Source organism: Chelonoidis abingdonii, chromosome 3 (genome assembly GCF_003597395.2).
Source record: "Chelonoidis abingdonii isolate Lonesome George chromosome 3, CheloAbing_2.0, whole genome shotgun sequence".
Lineage (NCBI taxonomy): Eukaryota > Metazoa > Chordata > Testudines > Testudinidae > Chelonoidis > Chelonoidis abingdonii.
Genome location: NC_133771.1, coordinates 95,211,766 through 95,232,380, shown reverse-complemented (window position 1 = coordinate 95,232,380; position 20,615 = coordinate 95,211,766). Strand labels below are relative to the sequence as shown.

The following is a 20,615-nucleotide window of genomic DNA, read 5'->3' as shown; positions in this document are numbered from 1 at the left end:
CTTTGAAAAATCCGGTTTCCTGATTGGTCCTCTGGTCAGGTGTTTGGTTCTCTTTGTTAACCCTTTACAGGTGAAAGAAACATTAACCCTTAGCTATCTATTTATGACAACTGTATATCCTGGTAGTTAGAGACTCACCTGGAGGTGGGAGACCCAGGGTCCAGTCCCTCTGCTCCAGTGAATCTTTAATTATTTATCTAAAGTGTAACAGCTTCCATTGGCTAAATTACGCAGCTACCCACCTAGTATGCTGGCTTATGTAGATCCCATTTTTAAGTGCCTATCTCTCTTCATTCATCGTATAGAGAGGCTTGATGCCTAACCCAGGCTTTGTGGATTCTAGTGATTTTCAAGGTACCTAAAAATTAGGCATTGCAGCACCTAAGTTCCTCTGCGGAACTAGGCCTTAGAATATAAAAGAAAAATAATTGTTTTGGGAAAGTTGTTCTTTTTAAACATGTTGAGTAAAGTATTTTAGAGGGAATGACATATTGTAGAAAGTCTCCTGCTGATTTTAAATACCAGTTTTTGAAGAAACTATTTAATACTGACTTCCTTATATTTGTTCATGTTTTTTGCTTTTTAAATAAAAGATCTACATGCATAGTAGAGGACAAAAGAAAAGACAGGTAGGAAAAATCATTTAAATCAGTATGAACATATAGGTTTTATTCTCTAGACACCAACTTACTTTTTCAGTCTAGCACAACACTAAGTTAGTCTTTCATCCTTTCACTTTTTTTTCTTTAAACAGGTGAACAGGTTGCTTATTCTGTCTTGTCCTGTCATGTTGACTATATCAGACGGCTCCATTAATTTCAGAGCTTGCCATGCATGCAGTCGGTTTAACAAGACACAATGGGAGGGGACGTAAGGAATCCTCACTGTTCTGTTTGCAGCCTGGGTATATTGGAGAGTTGTCCCCAAAGGCAAAGGAAGTGACTGTTTTATTGAATAATGGAATCCCAAGATTTGAGGACCTAAATGGTACTCTTAGATCTGTCTTTAATTTTTTTTTTAAAAAAGCCCTAAATGTAGGAATATCTCTCCATTTTAATAAATTTCCAGTCAATTGTTATGCCAGTTTGTAAATTCATAAGAGTTCTTGGAAGTCTTTTTGCCACCAGGCTTTAGCCTGAACAAACTCAGTTTATAACATTCCTCTGACTCCATTTTGTACTTCTTTTAATCAACAGTGTTATAAAACAGTAGTTTTCAACCTGTGGTCCACAGACTATTTCTAAGTTTTTCAAAGGAGTCCACAAATCCACTTGAACATTTTTAGGAGTCCACAAATGAAAAAAGGTAGAAAACCACTGTTATAAAGCATAGGCACGGGTAACAACAGCCTTTTGTAACTTCATACCCATGTTGATTTAGCAAGGCTTTTTAAATCTTAGAGAGAAAGACACACGTGCATGCAAAAAACATGGATACATCTATATATCTCTATGTATGTTTTAAGACGGTGGGCACTGTTGGATAGGAAGGCCTTCTCCGTGACTGTGACCCTGTGCTTAGGCAATTATAGTTGCCTACTCCTCTGCCTGTCCCCTTTATCAGCCACAAAAACTCTGTTTTATTAAGATATGTCAGCTAGCAACTGCCCTGAATAGATCTTCAAACACAATTGCCATTGACTAAAACAATAATAATATTTACTGCCATAGGTACCGAAAGAGAGGTCATGAAATGAATAAGAAATATGACTAAGCTAAAACCTCACTAGTCTGGCAATAAACTTACCTAATATTGCAATGCCTCACATGGTAGGAAAGCCTTTACTCTCATCCAGTTTAAAAGCTGCCATTGTGTCTCTCTAATTTGTCCTTTTTTAAAAGTGAATCAAATTCTAATTCTGATATCTAGGCTTTTGACCTTTCTTATGTTTATATAATAGTGCCTCAAAAACTTCTCTTTTGTATCAAATCGAATCCCTGGTACATGTCCGAGAGTTTGTAATTTATAAAGCCATCTTCCTTTACCAAAGGCATGTAATTTGTGTATGGAAATTAGCTTCTTGTCCATACAAACCACGAACACAAGTGTTGATGCAGGTCGATCCATGGCATGTTGAAAAAGCAACAAATAAAATAAAGTCTACATTTGTTTCCTCTATTCCAATTCAATTGCTTTTTGTTTGCAAGCACGGATTTTTCACAGTGGAAGACAACAAGGACTTAAGTCATAAAAAGATGTTTTATTTGAGATTATTTTTCAGTGCCTGTTGATTACAACAAAAAACTAATTGCCACAACATAGAAGTATTCAGCATCAGCCGGGGAAGAATAAAACAGCTTCTGAATGTTAGTGTTTCAATGCTGTAACTCTGAAGGACGTTGTTGGTTCACTGCCATTGTTCTTGTAAATTCGTTTAGTCCTTGTTGTTTTGACAGTAACCTTACAGTGCTTTGCTGCAGCATACACCAATTGGATTTGTCTCCTGCAATAATGTATATAATAATAAGACTTATTATTGATGAGATTATGCTTGTGCTATTTAGTTTGCAAATGTCAGGGGTTTCTATGGTAATTTTATTTAGGAAACTGTAAAGGTCATTTAAATGCTACTGTTCAGTGATCAGCCCTCCATCATAGGAAAACTGCTCTAGGTTTTTTTGAAGAAGACTTTTTTTTCCTTTTGGATCATGAATGATAATTACATGGTATATGCTCTTCAAAATTTAAAAGATCTAATTTTTTTTAAAAAGCTCTTCATAATTCTGATAATTCATCATTCAAAACTGCATAATCAAAACTTTATTCACTTGAAAAGCCCCATTTCCTTCAAAAGGACTAACTCATGTAAGTAAAGTTAGTCACAACAAAATCCTCAAATCCTAAATATTGGCTTTTGAACACCCATGGTATTTGCATTATCAAGGCATTTTCTGCAGTAGGTCTGGGGCAATACAAAGGAACTTTGCAGGTGCTGAGGTAACCTTGAGAGAGAGAGAGAGAGTCTGTGTGTGTGTGTGCCTCAGTCCCCAAATCTGTGAAAATATATCCTATACATATATAGGATTAAGTTGGCACATTTTTAAGGGCCACCACAAGAATGTTCAACATAGTTTTTAGAAATGCCTGAAGTTCAAAGTTATAATTTTTTTTTTGAATAGCTAATTTTTTAAACACTACAGGGGCAATCTTCAAATGTGCTGAACTGACTTAGCAACAGAAATCCTACTGAAAATCAATGGGACCTGTGCTCCTAACTCACTTAGATGCTTGTAAAAATTTCAGTTTAGAATAATTAACTGTTAATCCTAGCAGAATACAGAATGCTTTTGTGATATTGGGAGTGGGTTTTTTACCAACTTTTTCTGTTTTTTAAAAAATGTTACAATATATTTTAGTTGCATATCTTTTGTCTATCTTAGATTATAAGCACTTAGTGCAGAGACGTAGACGTTTTTCATTTCTGTCAAGTACCATGTACTCCAATGACGCTATGTAAATAATAATGCTGCCTCCTCCCACCCTGTTATAGGTCATCATACATGCAGAAAAACTAACCATGTATTATAAAAATATTTTCTGCTATAAAATAATTAAGTATTTTTCTGAGGTTTTGGGCTATATATATTACATAATTGTTATGGGGAGGTATACTGAAATTTGTTAATCTATCACAGTTTCAAACTGTAATTGTGTTTCAGTGCTCAAATTCAAGATGGAATTGCTGAATCCTCTTTCTCCCTTTCCAGATCATGTCTCTGTTGGAGGACTTGGAGATAGCTTTTATGAGTATTTGATCAAGGCATGGTTGATGTCAGACAAGACAGATGAAGAAGGCAAGAAAATGTATTATGATGCTGTTCAGGTAAATGAGATATTTAAATCTTTCTTGCCATAATAATCTAATCTATAATGTTCCTAAAGAAACAGGCTCTGGGGAGAATGTGAGATTTATGCCTTTGCTACCACAATGAATAATTTTTTTTAAAACTAGTTGTTTTATAAGACTTTATCAGATGTAAATCTTAGAACAGTGCAAAAGCTGTGTAGGAATCTAAAACTGAACTGAAATTATTTCAATTCAGGTTATAAAAATAGTATCTAATACTTAAAAATGTGTATAAAATGTGCATGAGTGTGTAATTTTTTTAAAGAAAGCTTTATCTACAAGCAGTGCCAACTAGGATTCCAATTTTCCTCACAGTAACATAAATTAGATGCTTTTCTGTCCCTTTTCTTATGTTCATGATATAGGAAATCCCTCTACTATGTGTTTTTAATTCCCAAAACATATTACTTAAACTGCTAGAGTATTTTGAATGTGGGCATAATAGTGTATATAGTCTATAATCAGTCTGTGCATAATTATCGGTGAAATTACAGTACTGCATTAGTGTTGCATAAGCACATTAGTTACATCATATATTCATTTTTCAGCTTTTGTGAAGTGACAAACTGCTTGAATTGAACTGTGATGGAAAAAAGTTTTTCCAAAAATAAAAACTGCATAGTCACCCCCAAATGCAGAATACATTGCACTGATACAAAAGATCGATGGGGAAGAATACATTCTGGCCACCAATGAAAGGTCCAGAGGCTGCTCACCTCCTGGATGAAAATAGGAGAGCAAGCTGCCTTTATTAAGGCCACAAGTTCAGATCCTTGTAGTCTTTTGGTAGGCTTCCTTTTGCCTATTTCACCTCAATTTTTTCTGAACTGAGCATGAGCCAACTGTTTTTCATCTAGGTGTATATTTGCCTCAGATAATGTAACAAAGGGGAGTCAAAGTTATCTGTGCTAGATGGTAGGCAGAGCTATTTGTTAGCATAGTAATGATCCTGTAACTTACAGCATCCTTCAGTCTACCCATGCCTTACGTAAGTGCTGAAGAAAGCTTGTCTACACAGGAAAGTGTGACCAGTTATACCAATTTAATTATACCAGTTTGGTTAAACTGATGTAGTTATATAAGTATAACCCCCCTGTGTGGTCACACTTGTTCTGGTACAAAAGTATCTTTATTTGGTTTAGTTTAATCCGGTTCCAAAGTGACATAAGCTACACTGAAAAAAATGCCTTCTTACACCAGAGTAAGGGTGGGTTGATGGGTTGAAACAGTGTGTATTATACACACTGCATCTGACGAAGTGGGCGTTCGCCCACGAAAGCTCATGCTCCAAAACGTCTGTTAGTCTATAAGGTGCCACAGGATTCTCTGTTGCTTTTACAGATCCAGACTAACACGGGTACCCCTCTGATACTTGACAGTATAACTATGTTGGTTTAAAGTCACACCTTAACTTTTACTAGTTTTTGGAATTATCATCATTAATATAGAATACTACCATGACACCGATTTAACCATAAATTCCTTTATTAAATCTAAAGGTCACATGGCATTTCTACAATTGCTCTAAGCATGTCTTAAAAGCTTAAATAATAAGCATTTTACTATGTCCAAACAGTAACAAAATATTTATATGTGTTTAATTAAAATACTTACAAAAGGGCTGATCCAGGGTGCTTAGGCTCATATTGGTCATCTTCAACTTGGTCAGGCAGGTATTAACAATGAGCCCTTTAAGAGTTTGCTTTTTATACCCTATAATAAACAAGTGATGTCATAGCTAATTATTAGTTCTGAGTGAAGTCCTTTTTTTGTAATACATTAAATTAACACATGTAGCCAATTATTTACTGTACTTGATCCCCAATTAACCATGTCTTATTTCAGTTACTTCAGACCAAATCGTAAATAAGAAAACACTACAAGTTTAACGCAACTCTTTCTCATAATTTCATTCTTTGTGGTCACATGATTTGGGCCTATTTCTCATGCTATTATCACAACCCAATTGAAAACCATAGTTCACCTATCTCTAAGGTAGGTCTATATTCCAACACTGGTATAACTTTCCTCTGTATACAAGCCCGAAGAGAGGGGACAAGACTGAACTGTGCACACCTCTGCACATGAGAACTCTGAACAAAGAGGAGATGATGCCCATCGTGACCCCTTGGGATGTGTTCAAGGAAAAAAGCTGATCTAGCTCTTCCTTGCTAGACATTTAAGTTGGCAAGCAGCACCTCATGATCAAGAGCTGTCGTTAAATCTAACATTAGCATGGCTGTTTGACCTCTCATTCTATTATTAATATGCTTATTATCATGTTTATATCTAAGGTGTATTTTAGGCATAAATAGCTCTTTGATTGTCATCCAGCATTACCAGCCAGCAGAATTAGAGACCAGTGGCAGTTGGCAAGGTTATTAGTATCCAGTGATCATGAAACATGTGCTAGACTTCTACATGTTATAACGTTGCTGGTAGAATGACATCCTTATGTGTGGTGGTGTTATGCTTTTGTAAGTACTGACCCCTTTTTCTTTCCACTGACCTACACTAAAAGCATTATGAATCTACTTCATATACGGTGGGATTAATTTTCCCCAATGCTTTCAGGGTATGTGAAACTAACCTAAAGCAGTCACAGGGACCTGTGTAATTATCCACTGTATTCCCATCTGCCAGTACTACTCATCCCCATCAAAAACGCAATAGTGCTGGTGCAAGATTTAATGCCTAATTTGTTATTTTATACTGCCCAGTAACTAAAAAGGTAGATGTCTATAACATGGTGGAATTTAGTTTTATGTGGAAAATTCATTAATTTGGAGTTTGTTTAGAAAGAAGTATTTTGCTGAAATCTTATTTTTCTTCTATCCAAGCGCGTTTCTTTAAAAATGTGATAATGTCCTTGCAGATTGTTTTCTTATGGCCATCATGAAAAGCAATAACTATACTGAAAATCTATATTTTTAAACTGAGCTGCTTCTGGCCGTCATTATTAAATTATAATTTTTGTGGTTGACACTGTTTAAAATTTAGTTGGTTTCTGATGGGCAAAAAAGAATAGAGGTATCCTCATTTCAATTACCAGAACATAATCTTATAAAGTATTAATAAAGCAATCTTTAGAGAGATGCCTAAAACTGGAATTTATGTGTATGAGACAATGAATAAATAACCAAATGTAGCCCTGTTTTCCCCCATTAAAAGGAAGCATTATACTTTAAGTAATCCCCATGTTTCAGGTGATTGTGGAGGTAAGAAGACTAAATTTTAAAGAGCTAATAACTCATTGATAATAATGCCCAAGAATAAAGAATCCACAAAATATTTTTTTACTTCTCATATTTAATTATTCATGAGCTAAAATATCAAGCTACACACACATGCAATAGAATAACTAGTCTGTTTTAGGATTGCTGCAGTTGCTTTCTAGAGGACCATCAAGTAGTTCAGTGAGAATATTGGTCCTAGCATCATTTATTACATAGGAGATTAAAAAAAAAAAAAAAAAGAATCTTCCATTCTGGGGTCTCTGCAACATGGAGAACATGGAGCCTGCCAGAACTATACAGAGCTACTGGAATCTATGGCTGCCTAAACCAATCATCTTCCTTTAGGACAAAATTAATTCCATCACCCCATTTAGGGCCTGGAAAATGAGGCTGAGAAGGTGGTAAAGTACCTCCCTGATTGTGCAGGATGGAACATGTAATCCCCTAGCTGATGGCCAAGCAGCCTGGGGAGTCTACCTTAAAGGAGCTGCAGCAAAAGAGAGACCTCCTGACAAACAGTTCTAAAACAGCTCTTGTTTGGAAGTGGAGACAGTCAGGCCAAAGAACACTGTCAGTGGGGCACAGAAGGACAACCATCCCTTCCTACTGCTTACCTTAAAAGTGGTAAGACATTCATTTTTGATTGTTTACAAAATAGAGGGATCCTACTCCAGTAGCCTTATTTCTCTGTATGGTCATAGCGCAGAGGGTATTACAGCACTACTCCTGGGTAGCCTATGCAGTTCCAACATATAGAGAGAGAAACCATGGGAAAATCCTACAAAGTCTTTGGATAATCATCACAGAGCAGGGTGAAGACCCATCACACCCCTTGCACCCTGGCCTAAACATCATTTGGGAGTCTGAGTCCAGAAATGTGCCTGAATTTGCCTTGTATTACATCTTGATAAAGCCCACTTTGCATCGAATTAACATGACAAAATTTGTCTCCATATGAAAAAGAATAAACAGACCTGTACAGCATCACGATATGTCCAGTCCTAGCATAAGCCTGAGTGACCCAACCGACTGGTTAATGAATGCAGACCCGTAGTAGGTAGTGCATGGAACTTTCACAGACAATCAGGGAGTAGTGCCTGAAACAGTGATGAGTGACTGTGAGCAACCACACACACATACCTTTAGTTAATATACTACATTTGACCAGCTTTGATGTTTAAAAGTCTATCACAGCAATATTCTGCACGTAGCTAAATACAGTACAGTTATATTGTGCAGAAATACAAGGTGACTATACCTGAGTCTCCATCTAACAGGATTAATTCTTCCCTTAGATTACATCAGAAATACTTCCATAATAGGCTGAGGGGACCCTGTCTGTCTAAGTGCTTACAGAAGGTTTTGTGACTAAAGGGTGCTGCATGCAACCAGATTTTTTTATCATGAATCATTTATTCACAGTTAAGTCATTTCTTGTGCTTTCAGCAGTATAAAGTACTTAATAAGATTATCATTTTTCTGGATTGTGAATTTGAATAGTCACCGAAACACTCGTCATCTCTGAAAATACCAGAGAGGTTTTAGCCATAGGTTCAAAAGGGACATTTGTTCCAACAAGCTATAGAGTTGTAACCGACAACTTGTATGTACAATTTGAGGATATTGACAAAATACTGAGAAAATTCAATAAGCGAAATCTCTTGGAAATTGTTCTGACCCTTATTTCAGGAAAAAAAAAATGTCCCCAATGTATGTTGTTTATAGAACATAAATTTATGATGACTAGCTGAGGTCATTACTACAGGAATCTTGAGGACAAGCAGTTGTCTACAAACAAAATTGCTCCGCAAGTTGGGCTAGAACTATATTATTCAGAGTGTTGCCAACTCTGACAATATTTGGTTGTTTACTTTAAACCCCAGCTACCAAAGACAAGCAATTAGGTGACAATGTCAGCTTAATTTAGAAGAACAAGGTATGTTTCTTGTCTTCATGGTTGTGGAAGTGCAACTCAGGTGCACCCAAAAATTTCACAAAACCAGAAGGCAAATATTGAAGAATACCATTTTTTAACTTAAATGATTTTTAAGCCAAGCTCATGATTTTCACCGTCTGACTGGTGATTTTTGAATGTTTGAGGGTGGCACTACTGCAATCTAGAAAGGTTTCCCTCTTCTCCTCTATCCAAGCCACACATATTCTGTACACAGGAGTTAAATCCTGAGTTAAGTGATTCAAACTGAATTAGGCAAGTTAGTGTTGCAATTAGAGTAGGAATTTCTCATATTCCCCTAGGATCTAAGATGTCTTAAGTGTTGCAGTATATTCTGATTATACAGATTCTTATGCTGACAATCAACCAACTGCCTTTTATGCTTCATAACTTTGAAAAAATGGGGAGATGCCAAAGCAAAATGTTAAACATCTGTGACAAGACACATTATAGTAGAGAGACAGTTGAAATCTGTAGAAATTTTAGTAAAGAAAATACACATTAGTTTTTACTAAGCTATCCAGTGTCATTTCTGCTGTTTGTCTAGCTGCATTTGTGTAGAACCTCTCTAGTCACAATGTAAGGTGTAATGATAACTCACCCTTCTAGTGATGGGTTCATTATTTTCCCCCAACTGAAAGTTATTCCTTTCGGATTTTCCTTCTACCGGGATAATAGAGGGTTGCAGGGACATCTTGTGTCGAGGACAAAGCAGTTAATATACCATAGATCAGTCAGCAGCAGGTGATAATGCACCAGATAGACGCAACTAATTCTCTCCCAAAGATTAATTGAGCAAAAGGTGTATCAATGTACTTTTATTGTGAAATAGCCCTTTACAAAATACATAGTATAACTTTACTCTCTGAAGATGATGTTTGTCCTATCATTCCACTAATAATTTTATCCAGGGTGCTAATAAACTTACCTGATGGAAGTTCTCTGGCGGCCAGCTACAAGGGCTGTACTGAAGAATATAGGTGAATTTATTTATTTATATAGGTGAATAAAATGTCATTTTTCCCAAGCAAGCATAAAAGGCTTCTGCACATATCACTTTGTTCATTATCTATTATGATTATGCATTACCTTTTAGAGGCTTGTGAGCACTTCTGTTATAAACACCTATATAACTGCTATAAAAATTCACATTTCGCATCAAACTAAAGTTTGTCATATGGTGCACGGTATAGGTCCAGAAGCAGTAAGTGTCAACCCTTTTCCGGAAGTATTGTGGTATATATTTGCTATACAAAAAAAATCCTAATGTCTCAGGTATGTTACGTGCATAGATTTCAAAGAAAGTTGGTAGATGATTAGTCTAGGATCTGATGTAATTACTTTTTGTTAATCAAATATTTAACTTTCTACTTGAGTTCAAAAAACTGGAACTTTTATTCCATGCTTGGCATAGACAGTTGTTCTTACCATATGGAGCTGCCAGTTGCATCTCCATAGGTAAGGATGAGTTGAGTTTTGCATGTAAAGTAGGAATTAAACTGCTCTGCTAGGTAAGAAGAATACAACATATCCTTCCCAAAATTACAGCACTCATGCACAAAACATTTTCTTGAGAATTCCCAAGTGAATGCATTAGTTTGTGTTAAAATTAATGTTTAAATTGGTCCTTTAAGAAGTTTAGTACCCTTCTTGACATCTTTCTTCTCCCACCCCGAAAAATTACCTTAATAATGCGTATTCTTCAAGTTTTCCATAGAGCTAACTCATTGAAATCTTGTATGTAGACTACATTTTAATTGCTTTTTTAGTGTTAAAGGTCACTTTTTCCCATTATTGTTTACAACTAAACTTCATTCTTCAGTAAGATTGGCACATAAATATATTCTCTATCAGAAAAACAATCAAAGAATTGCCTTCTTTCAAAATGGTTGCCATCTCCTGTTATTGGCAATGGAATAGATGCCACAGGCTGCTCTTAGCAGACGTGGTCATCATCGCCCTTCGTGTCTCCCAGCAGTTCCTCCTCTCTGCATCCTGACAGCATGGAGACATTCCCTGAGGAAAGGAAGGCTACACTTCCATCAGGAACAAAAGGAGGCAATGGCACAGTTTTTGACCTCAGTCCTATTGAGACCATTAGGAAATGGTGGCCATTTTGAAAAAAGACAGTTCATTCTAAGATTCTGAAGGAGATCTTATTCTTCAGTTTATGCTGACAGATATACTTTCATTTATGAAGAACAGTGAAAAAATTACTATTAGGGCTGTCAAGCGTTTAAAAGATTAATAATGCAATTTAAAAAATTAATCACAAGTAATCGTGCTGTTAAATAATAAAATGCCATTTATTTAAATATTTTGGATGTTTTGTACATTTTCAAATATACTGATTTCAATTACAACACAGAATACAAAGTGTACAGTGCTCACTTTATATGTTTTTTATTACAAATATTTGCACTGTAAAAAACAAGAGATAGTATTTTTCAATTCTCTTAATACAAGTACTGTAATGCAATCTCTTTATCATGAAAGTTGAACTTACAAATGTAAAATTATGTACAAAAAATAACTGCATTCAAAAACAAAACAATGTAAAACCTTAGAGCTGACTAGTCCACTCAGTCCTATTTCTTGTTCAGCCAATCGCTAAGACAAACAAGTTTGTTTACATTTGCAGGAGATAATGCTGCCTACTTCTTGTTTACAATGTCACCTGAAAATGAGAATGGGTGTTCACATGGGCACTGTTGTAGCTGGCCTCGCAAGATATTTATGTGCCAGATATGCTAAAGATTCATATGTCCTTTCATGCCTCAACCACCATTCTAGAGGACATCTCCTTGCTGATTATGAGCTCTGTTCGATAACGATCCAAAGCAATGCGACACAGCACATATTTATTTTCATAGAATCTTAGAATATCAGGGTTGGAAGGGACCTCAGGAGGTCATCTAGTCCAACCCCCTGCTCAAAGTAGGACTAATTCCCAACTAAATCATCCCAGCCAGGGCTTTGTCAAGCCTAACCTTAAAAATCTCTAAGGAAGGACATTCCACCACCTCCCTAGGTAACCCATTCCAGTGCTTCACCACCCTCCTAGTGAAAAAGTTTTTTTTCCTAATATCCAACTTAAACATCCCCTATTGCAATTTGAGACCATTACTCCTTGTTCTGTCAGTCTGAGTCTCATGCCACCAGCAGAAGGTTGATTTTCTATTTTAGTGGTTCGGGTTCTGTAGTTTCCACATCGGAGTGTTGCTCTTTTAAGACTTCTGGAATTATGTTCCACACCTCATGCCTCTCAAATTTTAGAAGGCACTTCAGATTCTTAAACCTTCGGTTTAGTATTGTAGCTATCTTTAGAAATTTTACATTGATACCTTCTTTGCATTTTGTCAAATCTGCAGTGAAACTATTCTTAAAATGAACAACATGTGCTGTGTCATAAGAACATAAGGACAGCCATACCGGGTCAGACCAAAGGTCCATTTAGCCCAGTATCCTGTCTTCCAACAGTGGCCAATGCCAGGTGCCCCAAAGGGAATGAACAGAACAGGTAATCATCAACTGGTCCATCCCCTGTCACCTGTTCTCAGCTTCTGGCAAACAGAGGCTAGGGACACCATCCCCGTTCATCCTGGCTAATAACCATTGGTGGACCTGTCCTCCATGAACTTATCCAGTTCTTTTTTGAACCCTGTTATAGTTTTGGCCTTCACGGCATTCTCTGGCAAAGAGTTCCACAGTTTGACTGTGCATTGTGGGAAAACTACTTCCTTTTGTTTGTTTTTAAACCTGCTACCTGTTAATTTCATTTGGTGACCCCTAGTTCTTGTGTTATGAGAACACTTGCTTATTTACTTTCTCCACAGCAGTCTTGATTTTATAGATCTCTATCATATCCCCCCCTTAGTCATCTCTTTTCCAGGCTGATACAAACAATTTTTATTGTTTTATTAATCTCTCCTCATATAGCAGCCATTCCATACCCCTAATAATTTTTGTTGCACTTTTTTGAACCTTTTCCAATTCCAGAAACATCTTTTTTGAGATGGGACGACCACATCTACACACCATATTCAAACTGTGGGCATATCATGGATTTATTTAGAGGCAATATGATATTTTCTGTCTTATTATCTATCCCTTAATGATTCCAAACATTCTGTTTCCTTTTTTGACTGCTGCTGCACATTGAGTGGATGTTTTCAGAGAACTATCCACGATGACTCCAAGATCTCTGTCTTGAATGATAACAGCCAATTTAGACTCCATCATCCAAGACTGCTATAACATGAAATAAATGGCAGAATGTGGGTAAAACAGAGAAGGAGACATAAAATACTCCGCTAAGGATTTCAGTCACAAATTATTTAACACATTATTTTTTTAACATCATCAATATGGAAGCATGTCTCTGGAACAGTGGCCGAAGTATGAAGGGGCATACGAATGTTTAGCATATCTGTCATGTAAAACCTTGCAATGCTGGCTACAAAAGTGCTATGTGAACACCTGAGCTCACTTTCAGGTGACATTGAAAATAAGAAGCAGGCAGCATTATCTCCTGTAAATGTAAACTTGTTTGTCTTTGCGATTGGCTGAACAAGAAGTAGAATTGAATGGACTTGTAGTCTATAAAGTTTTACATTATTTTGTTGAGTACAGTTATGTAACAAAAAAAATCTGCATTTGTAACTTGCACTTTCACGCTAAAGAGATTGCACTACAATACTACTAGTATGAGATGAATTGAATTGAAAAATACTATTTCTTTTTTTGTCATTTTTATAGTGCAAATATTTGTAATCAAAAGTAATATATGAGCACTGTACACTTTGCATTTTGTGTTGTAATTGAAATCAATATATTTGAAAATGTAGAAAACATCCAAAAATATTTAATACATTTCAATTGGTATCCTATTGTTTAACAGTGCGATTAGAACTGCGATCAATCACAATTAATTTTTTAACCGTATGAGTTAAATGCGATTAATTGACAGTCCTACTATTAATCTGTTTCTTTTCAAAAACTATTGCACCACATCAACTCAATGAAGAGGATTTTATGATGTACAAAAAAATTTTTTTTTTTTACTAACAGACCTGTTCCTTTATCACATAGATAAGCATGTTTTTGTACCATCTTACTACATGTGGGCATACTTTTAACAAGTCTCTATCACAAGCTGTATAAATATAAGTAGATTTATATCTGTCATCATTAGTCTTTCACTGTTCACTTAAGCCCTCTGGTGAAGTCAAAACAAAGTCTACACCCATCTGTACATTGTTGTTGTAGACAAATTATTCATCTTTCTCGAATAATTTGAAAATGAAGGACTCCCTCCCCTTCTCTCCAAAAAGTTAAACCCATGTACAGGGGAGGAGAGGGTTGAAAGAACAGGCAGTGGGGATTCCCCTAAGCTACCTTCTAGCCCGCAACATTCCTTTTTTCCTTCTCTTCCTCTTTCTATCACTAGTTGTCATTTTGTTTTTAAACTGCTCCCAGGTAGCATCTGCTGTTGTTCCCTTTAGGATGATACGCTCCAGCCACTTCCTTCCTGCAACCTCTTGGATTGCACCCTCTCTTCTAGCTGTCTTGATAGAGTGCTAATTGCACTCTCGCCCCCATTCTCTCAAATGCATTTCTATTTACTGCGAAGGAAAACTGTACCAGTTCCAAACAATTATCCATCAGTAATGTATTTTCGTCTAATCAAACACCACCTCTTCTAGTTTTTTGATTCCTTGCAGATGCTGTAAATTGGTTCATGTAGCAGATTTTAAACTAAGAGATGGGGGAAAGCCAATTGCTGCAGCGGAGCACATGGATCAGACAGAGACTTCTCTAGAGGAGAGTCTATTGATAGAGATTCTCTAGGTTCAAGTCAGGAGAAGAGGATGGAAGAGGATAAAGTATGGGCCAGATTAGATGAGAAACATTCACATAAAAAAGAATTTGACATATCAGAACAGGGCAGATGGATACAGTGACAAGTTTTTAAAGTGCTTATACACAAATGCTAGAAATCTAAATAATAAGATGGGTGAACTAGAGTGCCTCATGTTAAAGGAGGATATTGATATAATAGGCATCACAGAAACCTGGTGGCGTAGGACAATCAATGGGACACAATCATTCCAGGGTACAAAATATATCGGAAGGACAGAACAGGTTGTGCGGGGGGAGGAAATGTAAGAAAATGTAGAATCAAATGAAGTAAAAATCTTAAATGAATCCACATGTTCCATAGAATCTCTATGGATAGTAATTTCATGCTCTAATAAGAATATAACAGTAGGAATCTATTATCGACCACCTGACCAGGAGAGTGATAGTGTTGATGAAATGCTAAGGGAAATTAGAGAGGCTATCAAAATAAAGATCTCAGTAATAATGGGGGATTTCAGTTATTCCCATATTGACTGGGGTAACATGTCACCTCAGGACGAAATGCAGAGACAAAATTTCTCGATACTTTAAAATGACTGGCTTCTTGGAGCAGCTGGTACAGGAACCCAAGGGGAGAGGCAATTCTCGATTTAGTCCTGAGTGCAGGATCTGGTCCAAGAGGTAACTATAACAGGAACCGCTTGGAAATAGTGACCATAATATAACAACATTTAACATTCCTGTGTGGGAAGAACACCTCAACAGCCCAACACTGTGGCATTTAATTTCAGAAAGGGGAACTATGCAAAAATGAGGAGGTTAGTTAAACAGAAATTAAAAGGTACAGTGACTAGAGTGAAATCCCTGCAAGCTGCATGGACACTTTTCAAAAAGACACCATAATAGAGGCCCAACTTAAATGTATACCCCAAATTAAAAAACACAGTAAAAGAACTAAAAAAGAGCCACTGTGGTGGCTTACAACCATGTAAAAGAAGCAGTGAGAGATAAAAAGGCATCTTTTAAAAAGTGGAAGTCAAATCCTAGTGAGGTAAAAAGGACAGCATAAACACTGCCAAATTAAGTGTAAAAATGTAATAAGAAAAGCCCAAAAAGGAGGCTTTAGCCATTTTGAAGAACAGCTAGCCAAAAACTCAAAAGGTAATAACAAAATGTTTTTTAAGTACATCAAGAAGCAGGAAGCCTGCTAAACAACCAGTGGGGCCCCTGGATGATTGAGATACAAAAGGAGCACTTAAAGACGATAAAGTCATTGCGGAGAAACTAAATGAATTCTTTGCTTCAGTCTTCATGGCTGAGGATGTTAGGGAGATTCCCAACCTGAGCCATCCTTTGTAGGTGACAAATCTGAGGAACTGTCACAGATTGAAGTGTCACTAGAGGAGGTTTTGGAATTAATTGATAAACTTAACAGTAACAAGTCACCGGGACCAGATGGCATTCACCCAAGAGTTCTGAAAGAACTCAAATGTGAAGTTGCAGAACTATTAAACTATGGTTTGTAACCTGTCCTTTAAATCAGCTTCTGTACCCAATGACTGGAAGATAGCTAATGTAACACCAATATTTAAAAGGGCTCTAGAGGTGATCCCGGCAATTACAGACTGGTAAGTCTAACGTCAGTACCAGGCAAATTAGTTGAAACAATAGTAAAGAATAAAATTGTCAGACACATAGAGAAACATAAATTGTTGGGCAAAAGTCAACATGGTTTCTGTAAAGGAAATCATGTCTTACTAATCTATTAGAGTTCTTTGAAGGGTCAAACAAACATGTGGACAAGGGGGATCCAGTGGACATAGTGTACTTAGATTTCCAGAAAGCCTTTGACAAGGTCCCTCACTCGAAAGGCTCTTATGTAAATTAAGTTGTCATGGGATAAGAGGGAAGATCCTTTCATGGATGAGAACTGGTTAAAAGACAGGGAACAAAGGGTAGGAATAAATGGTAAATTTTCAGAATGGAGAGGGGTAACTAGTGGTTTTCCCAAGGGTCAGTCCTAGGACCAATCCTATTCAACTTATTCATAAATGATCTGGAGAAAGGGGTAAACAGTGAGGTGGCAAAGTTTGCAGATGATACTAACTGCTCAAGATGTTAAGACCAAAGCAGACTGTGAAGAACTTCAAAAAGATCTCACAAAACTAAGTGATTGGGGCAACAAAATGGCAAATGAAATTTAATGTGGATAAATGTAAAGTAATGCACATTGGAAAAAAATAACCCAACTATACATACAATATGATGGGGGCTATTTAGCTACAACATAATCAGGAAAAAGATCTTGGAGTCATCGTGGATAGTTCTCTGAAGACATCCATGCAGTGTGCAGCGGCAGTCAAAAAGCAAACAGGATGTTAGGAATCATTAAAAAGGGATAGAGAATAAGATGGAGAATATCTTATTGCCCTTATATAAATCCATGGTACACCCACATCTTGAATACTGCGTATACAGATGTGGTCTCCTCATCTCAAAAAAGATATACTGGCATTAAAAGGTTCAGAGAAGGGCAACTAAAAATGATTAGGGGTTTGGAACGGGTCCCATATGAGAGAAGATTAAAGAGGCTAGGACTTTTCAGCTTGGAAAAGAGGAGACTAAGGGGATATGATAGAGGTATATAAAATCATGAGTGATGTGGAGAAAGTGAATAAGGAAAAGTTATTTACTTGTTTCATAATATAAGAACTAGGGGCCACCAAATGAAATTAAAATTAATGGGCAATAGGTTTAAAACAAATAAAAGGAAGTTCTTCTTCACACAGTGCACAGTCAACCTGTGGAACACCTTGCCTGAGGAGGTTGTGAAGGCTAGGACTATAACAGGGTTTAAAAAAGAACTGGATAAATTCATGGAGGTTAAGTCCATTAATGACTATTAGCCAGGATGGGTAGGGAATGGTGTCCCTAGCCCCTGGTTGTCAGAGGGTGGAGATGGATGGCAGGAGAGAGATCACTTGATCATTACCTGTTAGGTTCACTCCCTCTGAGCAGGTACAGCTCCAGGGTTTTTGCTCCCCAAGCGGCAAAAAAAAACACAAAGCAATCACGATTGGCATCAGCTCCACCGCACCACTTTCTTCTTCAGTGGCAATTCGGTGGCTGGTCCTTCACTCCAAGAGGGACCCACCGCCAAAGGGCCCGACGTGCCGCCCCTTCCCCTTGGCTGCCCCAAGCACCTGCTTGCTGAGCTGGTGCCTGGAGCCAGCCCTGCCTCTGAGGCACCTGGCATTGGCCACTGTCGGTAGACAGGATACTGGGCTGGATGGACCTTTGGTCTGACCCAGTATGTGCATTCTTCTGTAGAGAAAATTTCACTAGGTAGAATGAAATGATACATTTATCTCATAGTGAAATGTGAAACCACCGAATTCACAGGTGAGGAAACCTCATTGGAATTATTCTCAGATCAAATCTTAGCTGAAATGGAGTTAAAGTTAAAATAAATGTCATGTATGTTTTAAAAAAATTATATATTATATAAAAAGGAAAATATATTGGCCATCAATAGACAATTTTGAATTTCATACTGTCCTGAACTCTTCATCTATGAAGATTCCCTTTACCACTATCCCACTCCAATATCCCTTTCTAATTCATTTTAGAGATTTGATTTCCCTGCCAGAACTTTTCACACCACAAATTGTGAAACACTAATTTATATGGGATTGGGACTGCAGCATATCACTAAAATTTAGAGACTACAAGAGCTCATATTTTAACACTTGGCTGCACCAGGAATTATTCCTGATTAACTCCATGTGTGGACACACTTATTCCAAAATAAGGCTGACTTTTTCCAATTTAACTTAATCCATTTATGCCTGAAGAAGAACATTGACACATGGATTTAATCGTTCAGAGCAACCACTGCATTTGGAATGCAATTCACTTGTTAGTGACTCAATCTCTGTAATGTCTATAATCCTGTTGCCAGCCATATTGGAAGGGGAGCAGAATCCATGCTCCAGCCTCTATTCCAAATAGGCTAAGGAGGAGAGAGAACCCAGGAGGGAGCATTTAGGATGTTGGAAGAAGAAAAACAACATTGAAGGTTCAAGGAGGGAAAAGTGAGGGAAAATAAAAACTAGAGGATAAATCAGGGGAAAAATAGGGGTCCATGAGACACACTCATGTGCTCTCTCAATCCCACATGACATTTTCATAAGCAAACTAGGGAAATATGGTTTGGATGAAATTACTATAAGGTGGATGCACAAGTGATTGAAAATACAAAAAGTCGTTATCTGTCCAACTGGGAGAAAGTATCTAGTGGCGTCTCACAGGGTCCTGTTTGGGGTCTGGTGCAATTCAGTATTTTCATTAATGACAGATAATGGAGTGGAGAGTATTCTTATATAAATTGCGGATGACACCAAGCTGGGCTTGGTTGCTAGCACTTCGGAGAACAGGATTAAAATTCAACAAGATGAAATTCAGTAAAGACAAGTGCAACGTACTACATTAAAGAAGTAAAAATCAAAAGCACAATTACAAAATGGGAAATAACTGGCTAGGCAGTAGTACTGCTCAAAAGGATCTGGGGGTTATAAATCACAAATTGAATACAAGTCAACAGTGTGATGCAGTTAGTATCATTCTGTGGTGTATTAACAGGAGTGTTGTATGTAAGACATGGGAGGTAATTGTTCTGCTCTACTCAGCACTGGTGAGGCCTCAGCTGAAATACTGTCTCCAGCTCTGGGGACCACACTTCAAGACAGATGTGAACAAATTGGAGGGAGCCCAGAGGAGAGCAGAAAAACAAGAGGTTTAGAAAGCATGACCTATTAAGAAAGATAAAAGAATTGGGCAGGCTTAGTCTAAAGAAAAGAAGACTGAGCAGGAGACCTGATAGCATTCAAATGTGTAAGAGGTTGTTATAAAGAGAACAGTCATCAGTTGTTCTCTGTGACCACTGAGGATAGGACAAGAAGTAATCAGCTTAATTTACAACATGGGAGATTTAGGTTAGATTTGAGGAAAAGTAAGGATAGTTAAGCTCCAGAGTAGGTTACCCCATGATGTTGTGGAATCCTTGTCATTGGAGGTTTTGAAGAACAGTCTTTTAAATAGCCAGAGATGATCTAGGTATATATAATTTTTCCTCCGTATAGGGTAGGAGGTGAACCTTGAGGATCCCTTTCAACCCTACATTTGAATAAGATCCACATTAGGAAAGCGTGAGAACCCCCCTGACTTGTATCTTTATCCTCAAAAATGGAAGGAAGTCTTCGGGTATGTCTACACTACGGGATTATTCTGATTTTACATAAACCGGTTTTGTATAAAGTTGAGTGCATGCAGCCACACTAAGCACATTAATTTGGCGGTGTGCATCCATTTACCAAGGCTAGTGTCGATTTCCGGAGCGTTGCACTGTGGGTAGCTATCCCGTAGCTATCCCTAAGTTCCCACAGTCTTCCCTGCCCACTGGAATTCTGGGTTGAGATCCCAATGCAAAAACAGTGTCGCGGGTGATTCTGGGTAAATGTCGTCACTCATTCCTTCCTCCGGGAAAGCAATGGCAGACAATCATTTCGCGCCCTTTTCCCCTGGATTGTCCTGGCAGACGCCATAGCATGGCAACCATGGAACCCATTTTGCCTTTTGTCACTGTCACCGTATGTGTCCTGGATGCTGCTGACAGACACGGTACTGCAGTGCTACACAGTAGCATTCATTTGCCTTT

The 20,615-nt window shown here is 37.4% G+C and overlaps 1 protein-coding gene across 1 annotated transcript in view; it reads left to right on the top strand.

Annotated features, from left to right (window-relative positions):
• MAN1A1 (mannosidase alpha class 1A member 1) overlaps positions 1-20,615 on the top strand; it is a 210,266-nt gene that overhangs the window by 161,997 nt on the left and 27,654 nt on the right. Inside the window, exon 8 of the mRNA XM_075063907.1 lies at positions 3,708-3,823. Within this exon, the coding sequence (XP_074920008.1) occupies positions 3,708-3,823 (116 nt within the window). The remainder of the gene's footprint in view (positions 1-3,707; positions 3,824-20,615) is intronic.